The 15,289-nt window shown below is 45.0% G+C and overlaps 1 protein-coding gene across 43 annotated transcripts in view; it reads left to right on the top strand.

Annotated features, from left to right (window-relative positions):
* TCF7L2 (transcription factor 7 like 2) overlaps nucleotides 1-15,289 on the top strand; it is a 157,931-nt gene that overhangs the window by 96,809 nt on the left and 45,833 nt on the right. For 37 of the 43 annotated variants that reach the window (XR_011850859.1, XM_072131438.1, XM_072131439.1 and 34 more), the window contains one exon: nucleotides 2,644-2,727. Coding sequence is in view for 42 of the 43 variants with exons in the window: in XM_072131438.1 (XP_071987539.1) it covers nucleotides 2,644-2,727 (84 nt within the window). In the remaining variant the exon portion in view is untranslated. Of the gene's footprint in view, nucleotides 1-2,643; nucleotides 2,743-15,289 lie in introns of all 43 variants that reach the window. The other 6 variants (XM_072131472.1, XM_072131471.1, XM_072131470.1 and 3 more) reach the window with 1 other exon arrangement.

Below are 15,289 nucleotides of genomic sequence, written 5' to 3'. Positions count from 1 at the left end.
TGTGACAGCCTTGCGTTGCTTTGTATTTGCCTGTGTTGCACAGCTGAGGTGCTGGAGCAGTGGCAGAGCGGCGGGAGGACTGACATTTGAAAGTGCTTGCCTCTATTGAACGCCATGGGCTTCTCTGTGGCATCTGGATTCATTTAGCTCTCGCGGCAGTAGGGCTGCGTCTCATATCCGCCACGCCGTAATGTTATATAGGCAATGATCCTGTTCTGTCTTAATGTAATTGAAAATTATGCATGTTGTAGACTCTGAGCGCTGAAATGTAGACTCGTAAAAATCTGCGGTTCAGGTAGCCTGTGGAGATTGGATTTGGCAGACAATGAAGCTTTTATGTAGAGTAAGAATTACAAACTACCGCCTGTATATTATACTCCGGGCAGCGGCACTTGTGGACCTGCAGACTTCAGGCCAGACGTCTCCCGAGTCCCTCCACCGCTGGAGCGGCCCGCAACGCCGGCCCCGAGATTACAATCACAACCTCCACAGGACACCCCTCAGTGATTAATCCCATCAACCCAGTCCTAAATAAATCTGCTTGATGTATGGAGGATCAGAAGTATACAGATAAGGGGGATCCCCGCATCCTTACCCTAGTCCTGCAGAGACCCTAAACCAAATATACGTGATGGAGGGGATCAGTCTGTAGGATACATGATGGGGGGATCAGTCTGTAGGATACATGATGGAGGGGATCAGTCTGTAGGATACATGATGGGGGGATCAGTCTGTAGGATACATGATGGAGGGGATCAGTCTGTAGGATACATGATGGGGGGATCAGTCTGTAGGATACATGATGGAGGGGATCAGTCTGTAGGATACATGATGGGGGGATCAGTCTGTAGGATACATGATGGAGGGGATCTGTCTGTAGGATACATGATGGGGGGATCAGTCTGTAGGATACATGATGGGGGATCAGTCTGTAGGATACATGATGGGGGGATCAGTCTGTAGGATACATGATGGGGGGATCAGTCTGTAGGATACATGATGGAGGGGATCAGTCTGTAGGATACATGATGGGGGGATCAGTCTGTAGGATACATGATGGAGGGGATCTGTCTGTAGGATACATGATGGGGGGATCAGTCTGTAGGATACATGATGGGGGGATAAGTTTGTAGGATACATGATGGGGGGATCAGTCTGTAGGATACATGATGGGGGGATCAGTCTGCAAGATACATGATGGAGGGGATCTGTCTGTAGGATATATGATGGAGGGGATCAGTCTGTAGGATGCATGATGGAGGGGATCAGTCTGTAGGATACATGATGGGGGGATCAGTCTGTAGGATACATGACGGGGGGATCAGTCTGTAGGATACATGATGGGGGGATCAGTCTGTAGGATACATGATCGGGGGATCCGTCTGTAGGATACATGATGGAGGGATCAGTCTGTGGGATACATGATGGGGGGATCAGTCTGTAGGACACATGATGGGGGGATCAGTCTGTAGGATACATGATCGGGGGATCCGTCTGTAGGATACATGATGGGGGGATCAGTCTGTGGGATACATGATGGGGGGATCAGTTTGTAGGATACATGATGGAGGGGGATCAGTTTATAGGATACATGATGGGGGGGGGATTTGTCTGTAGGATACATGATGGGGAATCAGTCTGTAGGATACATGATGGGGGGATCAGTCTGTAGGATACATGATGGGGGGATCCGTCTGTAGGATACATGATGGGGGGATCAGTCTGTGGGATACATGATGGGGGATCAGTCTGTAGGATACATGATGGGGGGATCAGTCTGTAGGATACATGATGGGGGGATCAGTCTGTGGGATACATGATGGGGGATCAGTTTGTAGGATACATGATGGAGGGGGATCAGTTTATAGGATACATGATGGAGGGGGATTTGTCTGTAGGATACATGATGGGGGATCAGTCTGTAGGATACATGATGGAGGGATCAGTCTGTAGGATACATGATGGGGGGATCAGTCTGTAGGATACATGATGGAGGGATCAGTCTGTAGGATACATGATGGAGGGGATCAGTCTGTAGAATACATGATGGAGGGGATCAGTCTGTAGGATACATGATGGGGGGATCAGTCTGTAGGATACATGATGGGGGGATCAGTCTGTAGGATACATGATGGGGGGATCAGTCTGTAGGATACATGATGGGGGGATCAGTCTGTAGGATACATGATGGGGGGATCAGTCTGTAGGATACATGATGGGGGGATCCGTCTGTAGGATACATGATGGGGGGATCAGTCTGTAGGATACATGATGGGGGGATCAGTCTGTGGGATACATGATGGGGGGATCAGTTTGTAGGATACATGATGGAGGGGGATCAGTTTATAGGATACATGATGGAGGGGGATTTGTCTGTAGGATACATGATGGGGGATCAGTCTGTAGGATACATGATGGAGGGATCAGTCTGTAGAATACATGATGGAGGGGACCTGTCAGCAGCCCCTTGAGTGTTACTTTGATGATGTGTGTGGTAGATGCTTGTTTTACTGTTGTGTGATCGGGATCTGTGGCTTTGTCTCTCATGGTCTCCATGGTTTTTGGAGGTTGTTCTGGGGATGTTGGGAGTTGTACTCTTCCTCCACATTATTTTGATGTTTCTCCTTCTTCTTCTCTCCCCAGTACTTGCAGATGAAATGGCCGCTCTTGGATGTGCAGAGCAGACAAGCAATGAAGGATGCCAGGTCTCCATCTCCAGGTCACATTGTAAGTGCTCACTGTGTACTCCTCTACTATATATGTTGGCTTCACTTTCCTGACATTAAGTATTGATGGAAGTCATAGAGTTGGTGGATAGGAGGACGTTCAGAATTATCTTCTGGTGCTGATATCCTTCTACACGTCTCTTATGGTTGGTTCATTGCTTGAAGTGCCACGAGGAGTCATGTGGGAGGGTTCTCATGCTGCAGCTCCTCCATGGAATAGAAGTACTTTACATCACATGTCACATGACTGACTTGGGCAGGGCTTTATTGTCATATGACAGCTCTGAGCGGCACTTAGAGTGCGGTCACACGCGGTGTTTGCGATGCGTTTTACACGTAACCATGAGTTTGGCTGCTTTAATAGCGTTTTCTTCATTGTTGGCAGTGTAAGCAGCAGTGTTAACATCCTCACTGCTGCTTACACTGCCAGCAATTAAAAAAAGGCTATTAAAGCAGCCAAATGCATGGTTACATGTAAAACGCATAGCAAACAGCGCGTGTGACCTCACCCTTAGATGACAATGTCACATAACCTCTTTAGGTAGAGCTCAGTTGTCACATCATATGACTGATTTATGCAAAGCTAATTTGGCACATAACTTCTTTAGGTGGTTCTAAATTATCACATTACTTGATAGTGAGGCATCATACAACTTGTTTGTCACATGACTGTTCTAGACAGCACTGAGATGTCACATGACTGCTCTAGGTGGAGATTTGTTTCAATATGACTGCGTTGTCACATAACTGCACTGGGTGGAGCTAAGCTATCACATGACTGAGCTAGGCGGAGCTGAGTTATCACGTGACTCCTTTAGGTGGTGCTAAATTATCTATTAGTCTATAGCTGGGTTATCATACAAGGTGTTTAGATGGAGCTTAGTTACATGATTTCCATAGTTGCCTCTAAGCTGTCACATGACTTCTCTAGGTTGCACTGAGATGTCACATGACTTCTCTCGATGGCACTGAGATGTCACATGACTTCTCTCAATGGCACTGAGATGTCACGTGACTTCTCTCGATGGCACTGAGATGTCACATGATTTCTCTTGATGTCACATGACTGCCCTAGACAGAGCTAATCTGTCACATGATTGCTCTAGACAACGCTGAGAGGTCACATGACTGTACTCCTTATACTGTATTCCAGGTATAAGAGTTGTCAGGGAGGAATTGTGAGGGAAGAGGAAACTTCATCATCTTGTTTGTCTGATATGGACATAGAGATGCGTCACATAGACAGGTCCTTCCTGTGAGCGGACTGCGGGGGCTGGTGACGTCTCCTCCGGGCTCGGGGCTTAGTGTTTTTGTCTGAGCCTATTGTGGGGCGGAGGGGCCGCTCACAAGTCATTACCTTGTCTCTCTCCCAACTGCCAAGTGGTAAATCCAGGAGACGCGGGGGGAGGAATGCGCCCATTATAATGCAAATCTGCTGCCGGCCAAATATCTCCGCAGCAGGTGATCGGATCCCGGACCTGGAGGAACACAGGCTCCTTCTTGTTAGAAAATGTTCCCATAAAGGCGACGGCCTTGACTACAAACACCGTCCATAATGAAGTGGTAATGACTGGCGCTGAGGGCATTTCCTGCCTTTTAATGACCGGCTTTGGGGCCGGCGGACCGCCGAGACCAATCATTAAAATCTCGCCTAACGCAAGTCACATCCTCTACAACCGATCCGCTGATCTGTATCCTCACGGCTTTTGAAGGTTTCTCTGATGAACCTTGGGCATTTTTGCCGTTTTAGTCTTCTGACATAAAAATAATTGCAATAAGGCCACGTAATTACCCCGCCGCCCGCAGCCGGGGAGACGCAATGGCCGCCGCGCCCTAGGACCAATGCTGGATGCTGAGGCACCGCGGTCCACGGGGTCAGATGCACACTCTCATTATTGTACTGCTCAAGGTGGAGGGAAACTGTGTGCGCCAGCGCCTGCCTGCAACTTTGTTGCCTTGATTTCCAGGAGACATTGGGGATGAAATCCTGGTGGCCTCTATGTAGAATGATCTGGAGCAGCTATTGAACAGCATCTCTCCATAGAAGGTCATCGCCTGCAGGGAACAATCAGTCTTGTTTATTACAATATTTACTGTACGTTCTGTGGGATATCTTATCATATTCTTCTATAATTATTCATTATTAGATAAAAAAGAATATTCTAAAGTGTTTTATCCACCCCCCCCCCCCCATCAGTTAGACAATAAATAGATATGTGATAGACAGATAGATATGAAATACATAGATACAAGACAGATATGAGACTGATATATAGATATGACATAGAGGTATGGGATATATAGATAGATATGATATAGGTGATAGATATGGGATACGGTAGATATCTAGTATATAGATAGATGTGATATAGGTGATAGATACATGGTAGATATAAAATAGAGGAATGAGATATATAGATAGATATGATATAGGTGATAGATACATGATAGATATGACATATACAGATAGATATGATATAGGTGATGTGAGATATGTAGTATATAGATAGATAGGATATAGATGATAGATATGAGATACAGTACATATGTAGTTGATAGATAGATAGATAGATAGATAGATAGATAGATATGTGATAGATAGATAGATAGATAGATAGATAGATGTGATAGATAAGAGATACAGCAGATATGTAGTATGTAGATAGATGTGATATAGGTGATAGGTACATGGTAGATATAAGATAGAGGTATGAGATATATAGATAGATATGAGATAGGTGATAGATATGATGTAAGTGATGTGAGATATGTAGTATATAGATAGATATGATATAGGTATAGGGATAGATATGAGATACAGTAGATATGTAGTATATAGATAGATGTAATAGATATATGATAGATATGAGATAGATAGATAGATAGATATAGGTGATAGATATGAGATACAGTAGATATGTAGTAGATAGATAGACATTCAATATTCTATTCCAGTCTTGTGTTTTGTGTCTCCAGGCAGTAGACAGGGAGATTACAAGGACATGTTCTGGGGTTGCAGCGCCAGGGCCGTGTAGTTTTGTTTGCTTTTCGTAGTTGAAGGTTTTTGTTTTCTGCGTTTTGTTATTGGAATCCTCTATTTCTAGATCATGAAAATGTTTGTTTGTTTTTTTTTTTTAGCTTCTGTTATTTTCCACTTAAAGGAGCCACTACATGTTAAGAAAGACCTGCCTGTGTGTTACTGCTACCCCATTAAAGCACATAGGACTGCAATACCAGGCATGACCTAAGAACAGGTGTGGCGCTGTGTGTGATAGAAAGCCGCCATGTTTTCTCAATCCTGTCCAGTCATTATTAAAGCAGATGTTAAATTTATTGAATGTTGCTGCTATTGATGTGTGGAAATACGGATCTCAGATCAGCCACTAGGGGCACTGCTCTATGGCTAGATACCTGAGTGTAAGGGTCCGCTCCAGTAATCCATCCAGTGAGTAGATGATCTGCTCCCGGTCCTCCCGGAGCTCCCCTTTAATCTGAAGTGTTATTGATACAATGTAGCAGTGGAGTTTTGCTTTGATACTTGCCGGGTCCTGACAGCTCCGCTCCTCACCCCGGTTCCTGCTCACCGCCCTCCCTTTATTTTTGGCCCGGCTGCAGAGCGTATAAATCAGATGGCACTTCTGCGGCTGCTATTAGTTTTTGGCAGCAGAGTGGATGAAGCTTTACTCAAATCCCCGGCAATAGTCATAAATTAGGAGTTTAAGGTGAATGGCCGCGCTGACACGCCGAGGGAGGACGCCATTTACACCTATTCTTAGAGTGCGGGGGCACTACCATGCGGGGATGGCAGGCGGATCGGATTAATGCTGCGGGTAATGTCTTTATCCCGTCTTCACCTCTTACTTGGTTTCATTTCATGTCATAAATCTGCAGCAGCTGTAAAAATACTTTACTAGACTGACCCAAAGTTCCTTATATACCGAAGTTCACAAGTCCAACCTGGGTCTCACATGGTCCTTACATGGGTCTAATCTAGGTCCTGCATGGTCCTAACATGGGTCCATCCTGGGTCATAATATGGGTCCAATCTGCGTCCTGCATGGTCCTAACATGGGTCTAACCTGGGTCCTGCATGGTCCTAACATGGGTCTAACCTGGGTCCTGCATGGTCCTAACATAGGTCTAACCTGCATACTGCATGGTCCTAACATAGATCTGATCTGAGCCCTACATTATCCTTACATGAGTCCAACCTGGGTCCCACATGGTCTGAACAAAAATTTAACCTTGGTCCTACATGGTTCTTACATGAGGCCAACCTGGGTCCCACATGGTCCTAACAAGGATTTACCTTGGTCCTACATGGTCCTAACATGGATCTTATCTGAGCCCCTACATGGTTCTTACTTGAGTCCAACCTGGGTGCCACATGTTCTTAAATAGATCTAACCTGGGTCCTATGTGGTCCTTACTTGGGTTTAACTTGAGTCACACATGATCCTAACATTGGGTCTAACCTGGGCCCTACATGGTATAAGAAAGGGCTAACCTGCGTCCTATGTGGTCCTTACTTGGGTTTAACTTGATTCTCACATGATCCTAACATGGGTCTAACCCCGATCCTGCATGGGTCCAGCACCAGGTGTTTTAGAGATTGATAGTTCTATAGTCAGAGAATCTTTGAATTGATGTCTGACATGAAAGGAAGGGACGTGCATAAACTTTATAGCTTTATTTTGGCTGAGCTGATAAGTGGACATTCATTATAAAGTATATACACGAATAATAGGGGCCATATAGTACAATACAAGGGAAGGGGGGGTTATTTAATGTCTGGAGACAGATAGTTGTAAGATGTCGTCCTGGACATGTTGTGGTCTCAGGGGTCTGTTGTGATATAAAACTATATAATGCAGCAGAATCCCCTCGGCTTGGAATGGGATCGGCTGAGATTATGGAGAATATTCCGCGTGACTCCAAGCTGGAGGACACATCTAGTTGGCTTGGATTTCTTGCATGTGATTTCAAGATACACCAGTCTTTTCCTGGCGGGGTTCCCACATAGTGATGTAGAGGAGGCCTGAGCCCTGCCTGTGGGGGGTGGGATTCCAAATAAAGTCCTGGATTCTGAAAACCCCACCGCAACGGCACTTGTTCCTGCAGTGAAAGGGTTAACAGCCATTATAGAGAAGAGGCCTGTAATCCGATTTCCCTGCAGAGTAATTCAGGTCCTATTACTTTTTTTTAGGATCACCAGTTCCAAAAAATGTTATTTTATTACCATACAGCTTCATGGGGGGTCTTCTCCTGTAGTGACTCCATGTCCTGCATTTACCATGCGGGAGGGGCTACTGTCCAGGGTGGAAAGGTCAAGGTGGTCGAAGGGTCATCCAGTCTCGATGATGACCTCCCCTGGTGTCCTCTATCTTCTGGTTGGGTCTTGGCCATCTCATATGTCTTCATACATCTCTTCTTCCTGGACCGAGTGGTTTTCTGCTCCCCTGTAGCTGAGGGTTCCTGATTATTAACCCTTCATTGACCCAGCACCGGTCTGACCAGTCTGGGCCTGTCTGGCTCCTTGAACCTGAGCGGTGTTTGCAGGAGGTTTGCCTCCTTTGAGCCTCCTATTGTGTGAAGTGTCTTTCGACATTAGCATTACCGTGCCTCTCATAACGTGAGATTTCGGAATTGTGCGGGTAACGCTTGTGAATAAATGCGCTTCCATTGTGCGGCGGTTATCAGCATAATGTGTGAATCTTTCAGCGCGGCGCAGGATCATTGGGCGGCCTTGAACTCATTCCAGCAGTTAAGAGCTGTTAGTCTCAGCTCAGAACCGACTTCATTCAATCTGCGTCGCGCACGTAATACAATGCCGCCACTATTGAATGGCGCTGAAAGGTTCCTCCGTCGCCTTTGTAACCAAATTGTATTCTTCACCTTCCATATACTGAGCAAGGCTGACTCTGTCAGAGACCAAATTAGCTGGAGGTCTCGAGTACATTGACTATCGGCGCTGATAAAACGCTACATTGTATCCGGACGATTATCTCATTGTTTCAGATTATTAATGGCTAGAAGACACTTTGTATAATACTCATATAGCGGCAACAGTGTTAACCCTGGAAGTTCCTGATCTAGAAGTTGTATCTCTTTGTATCTTATATTGTATCTATTCACATCCTGTGGTCTGTGATCCCTGATATAGGACCGGTGGCTGCTGGGTTCAGTCACTGGCTCCTCCCACTTCCTGATTAGACTAATCCACTGGTCTTGCCTGATTTTGGTTGATCTGCTATCCACTGTGTGGGTCTGAGCTATTTAGCTCATTATATTTTCTGTGGCCACCTAATGGGCTGACGCCTCCCCTCTCCTAATCTGATGCCCCTTGGCGAGTTACGGTCATAAAATGCGGGTGTGACTATTTGGATCGAGTTTCTTTACCCAATTGATTACAATTTTAGAACTGCACAGTATCACGTAGCATAGGCTTAGATACAGCGGGAGATAAGATACAGCCGTTATGGTGTAGGCCTCTAGTGGTGACAGATGGTTAATTTTTTTTTTGTATAATATGTCTCCTGCTAGTGGTCAGGAAAAATGCAGATTGTATATGTGTCCCTTTAAGAACCTTTATATAATAGGACACCTACTATAGGCTAGGAATTGATACACCTACGATGTGAAGCCCTCTTGTGGTGACAAGTAGCTTACATGATTGTATGGATTATTGCCCTCTAGTGGAACAGAGAGGAATAGCAATATCCATATAATTATGTCGCCCTCTAGTGATGACTAGTAAATACAGGATTTTATATAATATGTCGCCCTCCAGTGGTGACTAGTTGATGCACGATTTTATACAATATATCGCCCTCTAGTGGTGACTAGTAAATACAGGATTTTATATAATATGTCACCCTCTAGTGGTGACTAGTAAATAGAGGATTTTATATAATATATCGCCCTCTAGTGGTGACTGGTAGATACAGGATTTTAAATAATATATCGCCTTCTAGTGGTGACTAGTAGTTACAGGATTTTATATAATATGTCGCCCCTAGTGGTGACTGGTAGATACAGGATTTTAAATAATATGACGCCCTCTAGTGGTGACTGGTAGATACAGGATTTTAAATAATATAACGCCTTCTAGTGGTGACTAGTAGATACAGGATTTTATATATGTCGCCCCTAGTGGTGACTAGTAGATACAGGATTTTATATAATATGTCGCCCTCTAGTGGTGACTGGTAGATACAGGATTTTATATAATATGTCGCCCTCTAGTGGTGACTGGTAGATACAGGATTTTAAATAATATGACGCCCTCTAGTGGTGACTGGTAGATACTGGATTTTAAATAATATATTGCCTTCTAATGGTGACTAGTAGATACAGGATTTTATATAATATGTCGCCCCTAATGGTGACTGGTAGATACAGGATTTTGTATAATATTTCGCCCTCTAGTGGTGACTAGTAGATACAGGATTTTATATAATATGTCGCCCTCTAGTGGTGACTGGTAGATACAGGATTTTATATAATATGTCACCCTCTGGGGGTGTATGGTAATTACAGAATTTTGCATAATATGTTGCCCTCTAGTGGTGACGGTAGATACCGGATTTTATATGCTATATTGCCTCCTAGTGGCTAAGAATTAATACATCTAGTATAAAGTAGCCCGGAGGAGTAACAGCAGTTTGTACAATGCATTTTCCTCTGGAGGCCAGAAATATATACTGCTTTAATGGGGCCCTTGAAAGACAGGTTTTGTCTTTCGCCCCTTAGTGTCTTGGGTCAGTGCTGCTCCTCTCATCCCCCTCCACCGTTACTGACCTGTGCCAGTTTTCTGCGCACAATAACCTTTATTCTATTTTTTGCCATGAAGTACCATTGATGGGGCAGCACACCCACTTACCCATCATAAACCTGTCCTCAGATGCAATGATGGTGCAACTATGTGGAGAATGGCATGACCCGGGGTCAGAGGTCATGCCCTGTAGTCTCTGGCCTTATAGAGTGTGTTTATATATATCACATAAGAGTGGTTGGACCTATAGTGGGATATGATGTCAGATAGGATGAATCGTCTAATACAGCACCACCAACTGGCCAGGGAGAGTAGTGCACGGGACCCATACATTCTACATGCAATATAAGGTGATGATTATAATTGATAAAAAAAATTCAAGACTTCTTTTTCTAGTAAAAAAAGAAATTGTAGCTTGTAGATGTTCATGATGATTATCTAGCTGTACTGTATCACATATACTGAACTTAGAATCACACATGATACGATTAGATACACAGCTCAGCATACTGTACCACACAGGATAGGATTAGATACACAGCTCAGCAAACAGTATCACACAGGATAGGATTAGATACACAGCTCAGCAGACAGTATCACACATGATAGGATTAGATACACAGCTCAGCAGACTGTATCACACGGGATAGGATTAGATACACAGCTCAGCAGTCAGTATCACACAGGATCGGATTAGATACACTGCTCAGCAGACAGTACCACACATGATAGGATTAGATACACAGCTCAGCAGACAGTATCACATGTGATAGGATTAGATACACAACTCAGCAGTCATTATCACACAAGATATGGTTAGATACACAGCTCAGCAGGCTGTATCACACATGATGGGTTAGCAGCTTAGATACGTCAAGTACAGAATGTATAGTTAATGTGATCATTATGATTATAATTTATCACATTCCTTATTCGGGTCTTCGTGGGTTTGGTGTCTCCCAGTTCCTGGTGCACACATAGGGGGCGCTGTGCTTCATGATGATGTGTATCAGGGCCGGGCCTGCACATTGGCGCTGCACGGATGACCATGTGACCTCCTCCCGCTCCTATCTATATCCCTTGTGTTTGCATTGAACACGGGATTTATACATTTTTAATAAGTTGTTGCCTCTTTTATTTTGTAAGCGCGGCGCTCCCCTCTCGCTCTGCCTTGTCATGTATACGGCGCGGCGCAGCAGATGAAAGCCTCCTTGCTGTTGGCATTGTATGTATTTCTCGCCTGTAAAATACCTTCCTTTATGTTTTGTTTTCTTGTTTTTCCACATGAGGGGGGATCCCATTCATTTTGCACAAATCTCCTCTTTTATCAGAGGTTTTCACTTGGAATTTTACATCAAAGTCACCGACATGAACGTCTTATTAAATATTGTTACAACCCTCCCTTTGGTTCTTACAGAATAAATGGGTGCTCCGTGTCTAGAACCAATTCTCCTGGATTCCCGGAACGCTTGACGCCCTTTAGCGTCTCGATGGGCGGCTAAATCTTTGGGGGCGCCCCATCTCTTTTGTCTTAACACTTTGCTGTAACATTTGTCGTGTCCTTTACACAAGGGGAACGCAGGTGCAGTACCTTCTCAGCCCTTTGGGGGACGCTACATGGGAATGCTGGCGTCCTCATTAGTAGGTGCAGCGAGGAATCCGCGGTAAAGCCGTGTTTAGGCAAAGTCGGCTTATTGGCCGCAGACGCTAAGCTGTTTGACAAAATGTTAGAATTTAATTAGTCGACTTCAAAGGTTCAGCATCTCCTGTGATGGCAGAGGATCGAGAGCAGCGAAAGATGGTGAATTCTGCCCGACCTGACACCGGGTGACATGAGATCATTAGCCCCGGGCTACCACATGTTCTGTGGCCGCTTCATACATGCGGATACAATACATGATTAGTCGGAGTTGGCGCCACATTTATAACTGATGTGCGCCACAATTCTGCTACCTGAACAAAGTGCAAAAATTGAAAAAAAAAATTGGTGACGCTTCCCGAGCCGTGTAGGGGGCGCCAGATTCATGAGGACCGTGCACCAGTTTTGATGAATCTTCAGCCCCCTGCACAGGCAGCTTTGGCGCATAGTACAGACTGCACAAGTTTTGGTAAATGTGGCCCAATGTATCCAGTTTCTACGTTTGTTACTATGCAGATTCCAACATTGTATCTTGTGTGTTTGTTGAATCTTCCTAAACCTTCTGAATACCGAGAAGTGAGATGATTCAGTAAAACATGGCCACACATTGTAGTAAATAGTCTCTACCAGCAGCGCTGTCATTGCTGCTACTATTACAGAATCTTCAGAACTTCTTGTTTTCGATAAGTCAGTACATCATCTCGGGTCCCGGATCGGCTCTGATCAGCCTGCAGGAAGACATTCCAGCTTCACTGTGTAATGTGTGCTATCTCTTATGTATTGGTGTATTTGCAGGCTCCTGAACTCTGTATCCAAGTTATTCCCCTAATTATAGCTTCTTTCTGAAGCTGATTTATATTACAGGATTGTAATTTCTTCAAGTGCACAGAGGGTGTGTCCTAACACGGCTGTGCTCAGTTCTCTCTGCATCAAGTGTTACGTTTTGTCCCTGGAAAGATGTGTAATCAGACCTTTGCGTACATTGTTAGTAGAATCAGGACTGTAAAATATGGATAAATATTCCAAGATTTTCCCCTTGTGCTTTTGGAGAAGCTACAATCCTGGAATATAAATCCATATTTTATAGTCTTGCTACTACTAACAGCATACAGAAAGGTCAGATTGCACATCTCTCCAGGGAAAATACCTAGCACTGGCTGTAGAGAACACAGTACAGCAGTGTGAGGTTGCCCCCTCTGCACTTGGAGAAGCTACAATCCTGGAATATAAATCCATATATCACAGTCATGCTTCTACTAACAACAAACACAGTGGTCTGATTACAAATCATTCCAGGGATAATACATAACACTGGCTGCAGACAGCACAGAGCACAGCAGTGTGAGGTCTGATTACAAATCATTCCAGGGATAATACATAACACTGGCTGCAGACAGCACAGAGCACAGCAGTGTGAGGTGTGATTACACATCTCTCCAGGGACAATACATAACACTGGCAGCAGAGACCACAGAGCACAGCAGTGTGAGGTCTGATTACACATCTCTCCAGGGACAATACATAGCAGTGGCTGCAGAGATCACAGAGCACAGCAGTGTGAGGTGAGATTACACATCTCTCCAGGGACAATACATAACACTGGCTGCAGACAGAACAGAGCACAGCAGTGTGAGGTCTGATTACACATCTCTCCAGGGACAATACATAGCAGTGGCTGCAGAGATCACAGAGCACAGCAGTGTGAGGTGAGATTACACAAATCTCCAGGGACAATACATAACACTGGCTACAGTCTGTATGGTCCAACCTGCTGACAGTTTCCATTTATAGCCATTTCTATAGATTAGCAGAGACTTTTCTTGTGTCTTGTCGCATGTTGCAGCCGGTGAATCCTCGTAGTTGCAGTTAAGTGGAGATAAATAGTTAATGTGGAGGCATTTTCCTGGCCGCGTGGCCCTGGCGGTGCGATGGCTGAGGGGCACATATCATTTAGTATGCGCAGTAACGAGGGAAGCAGAGGTAGGGAGGACAGCAGGGTCGTCCTGAAGATGACCAGGCAGAGGCTCAGAGAACAAAGTCTCTCTCTCCCCCTCTTCACCCCCAGGCAAAGGAAAATGAAGACCCTTCATGATCCGCTGCGCTAATTGACTCAGAAGTGGGGACTGCAGGAACTTCACTCGCTATGTGACAGTGTGCTGCTCCGCAGAACCTTGTGGTGCGGCCCGGGGCGACTGAGGGGGCACCTGAGGAGGGGGTCGGCGCACACAGGCATTTTGTGTATTGGGTTCTGACCAAACCAATTCTTAAAGGGGAAGATAAATGTCAGGTTTATTATCATGAAGCTATTACAGAGCTGTAGTGTTGCATCTTTGTGTCATACCTGCACCAAAAGCTCTAAGTATGTGGTGACATGTGCACAGGGACACATCACACAAGCTCCAGGACCTCCTGCCCCTCCCCCAACAGATCTGGGGACAAAATTATAGGACATAATCTAACATGACCATCGAGGAGGAGAAGAACATGTTCTCCCCTATAACTGAAAGACCTAGAAAGCAGCAATTCTGCAGGATCATAGGAAAGTATTAATGTGCACCCTCTATTAAAGGCATCTGTCAGCAGCAGTGACCATACAAACTGCAGCCACTGCTATGTATTATCCCTAGATAGATGCATAATCAGACTTCACACTGTTGTGTTCTGTGCTTTCTAAGGCCAGTTGTGTGTTTTCCTTGGAGAGATGTGTAATCATACCTTTGTATCTCTGTCTATGTTGTTAGTAGCAGCAGGACTTTGGAATATGGATTTATATGCCAGGATTCTAGCTTCTTCAAGTGCACTGGGGGTGTGTCTTCACACTGCTGTGCTCTGTGCTTTCTGTCGGCAGTAAAAGGTATTGGAGAGATGTGTATTAAGACCTTTGTGTATATTGTGAGTAGCAGCGGGACTGTGATATATTCCAGGATTGTAGCTTCTCCAAGTGCACTGGGGGGGTTGTCCTCACACTGCTGTGCTCTGTATTATCTAAACTGTTCCCAATGTTTACAAACTTATGAGTACACATCTCTCCGGGGATTATACCTAACCCAATGGGTTGCTTTCTGCTTGGTCACAGCTGCTGATGGTTTCCCTTTAAGCTGTCTCACTAGGGGTCCATTCTCCATACAGGGAGGAGCTGTGTGTAGAGCG

This window comes from Engystomops pustulosus, chromosome 11, assembly GCF_040894005.1.
Source record: "Engystomops pustulosus chromosome 11, aEngPut4.maternal, whole genome shotgun sequence".
Taxonomy (NCBI): Eukaryota; Metazoa; Chordata; class Amphibia; order Anura; family Leptodactylidae; genus Engystomops; species Engystomops pustulosus.
The sequence above is the reverse complement of the archived record's forward strand: the minus strand, read 5'-3'. Positions and strand labels throughout refer to the sequence as shown.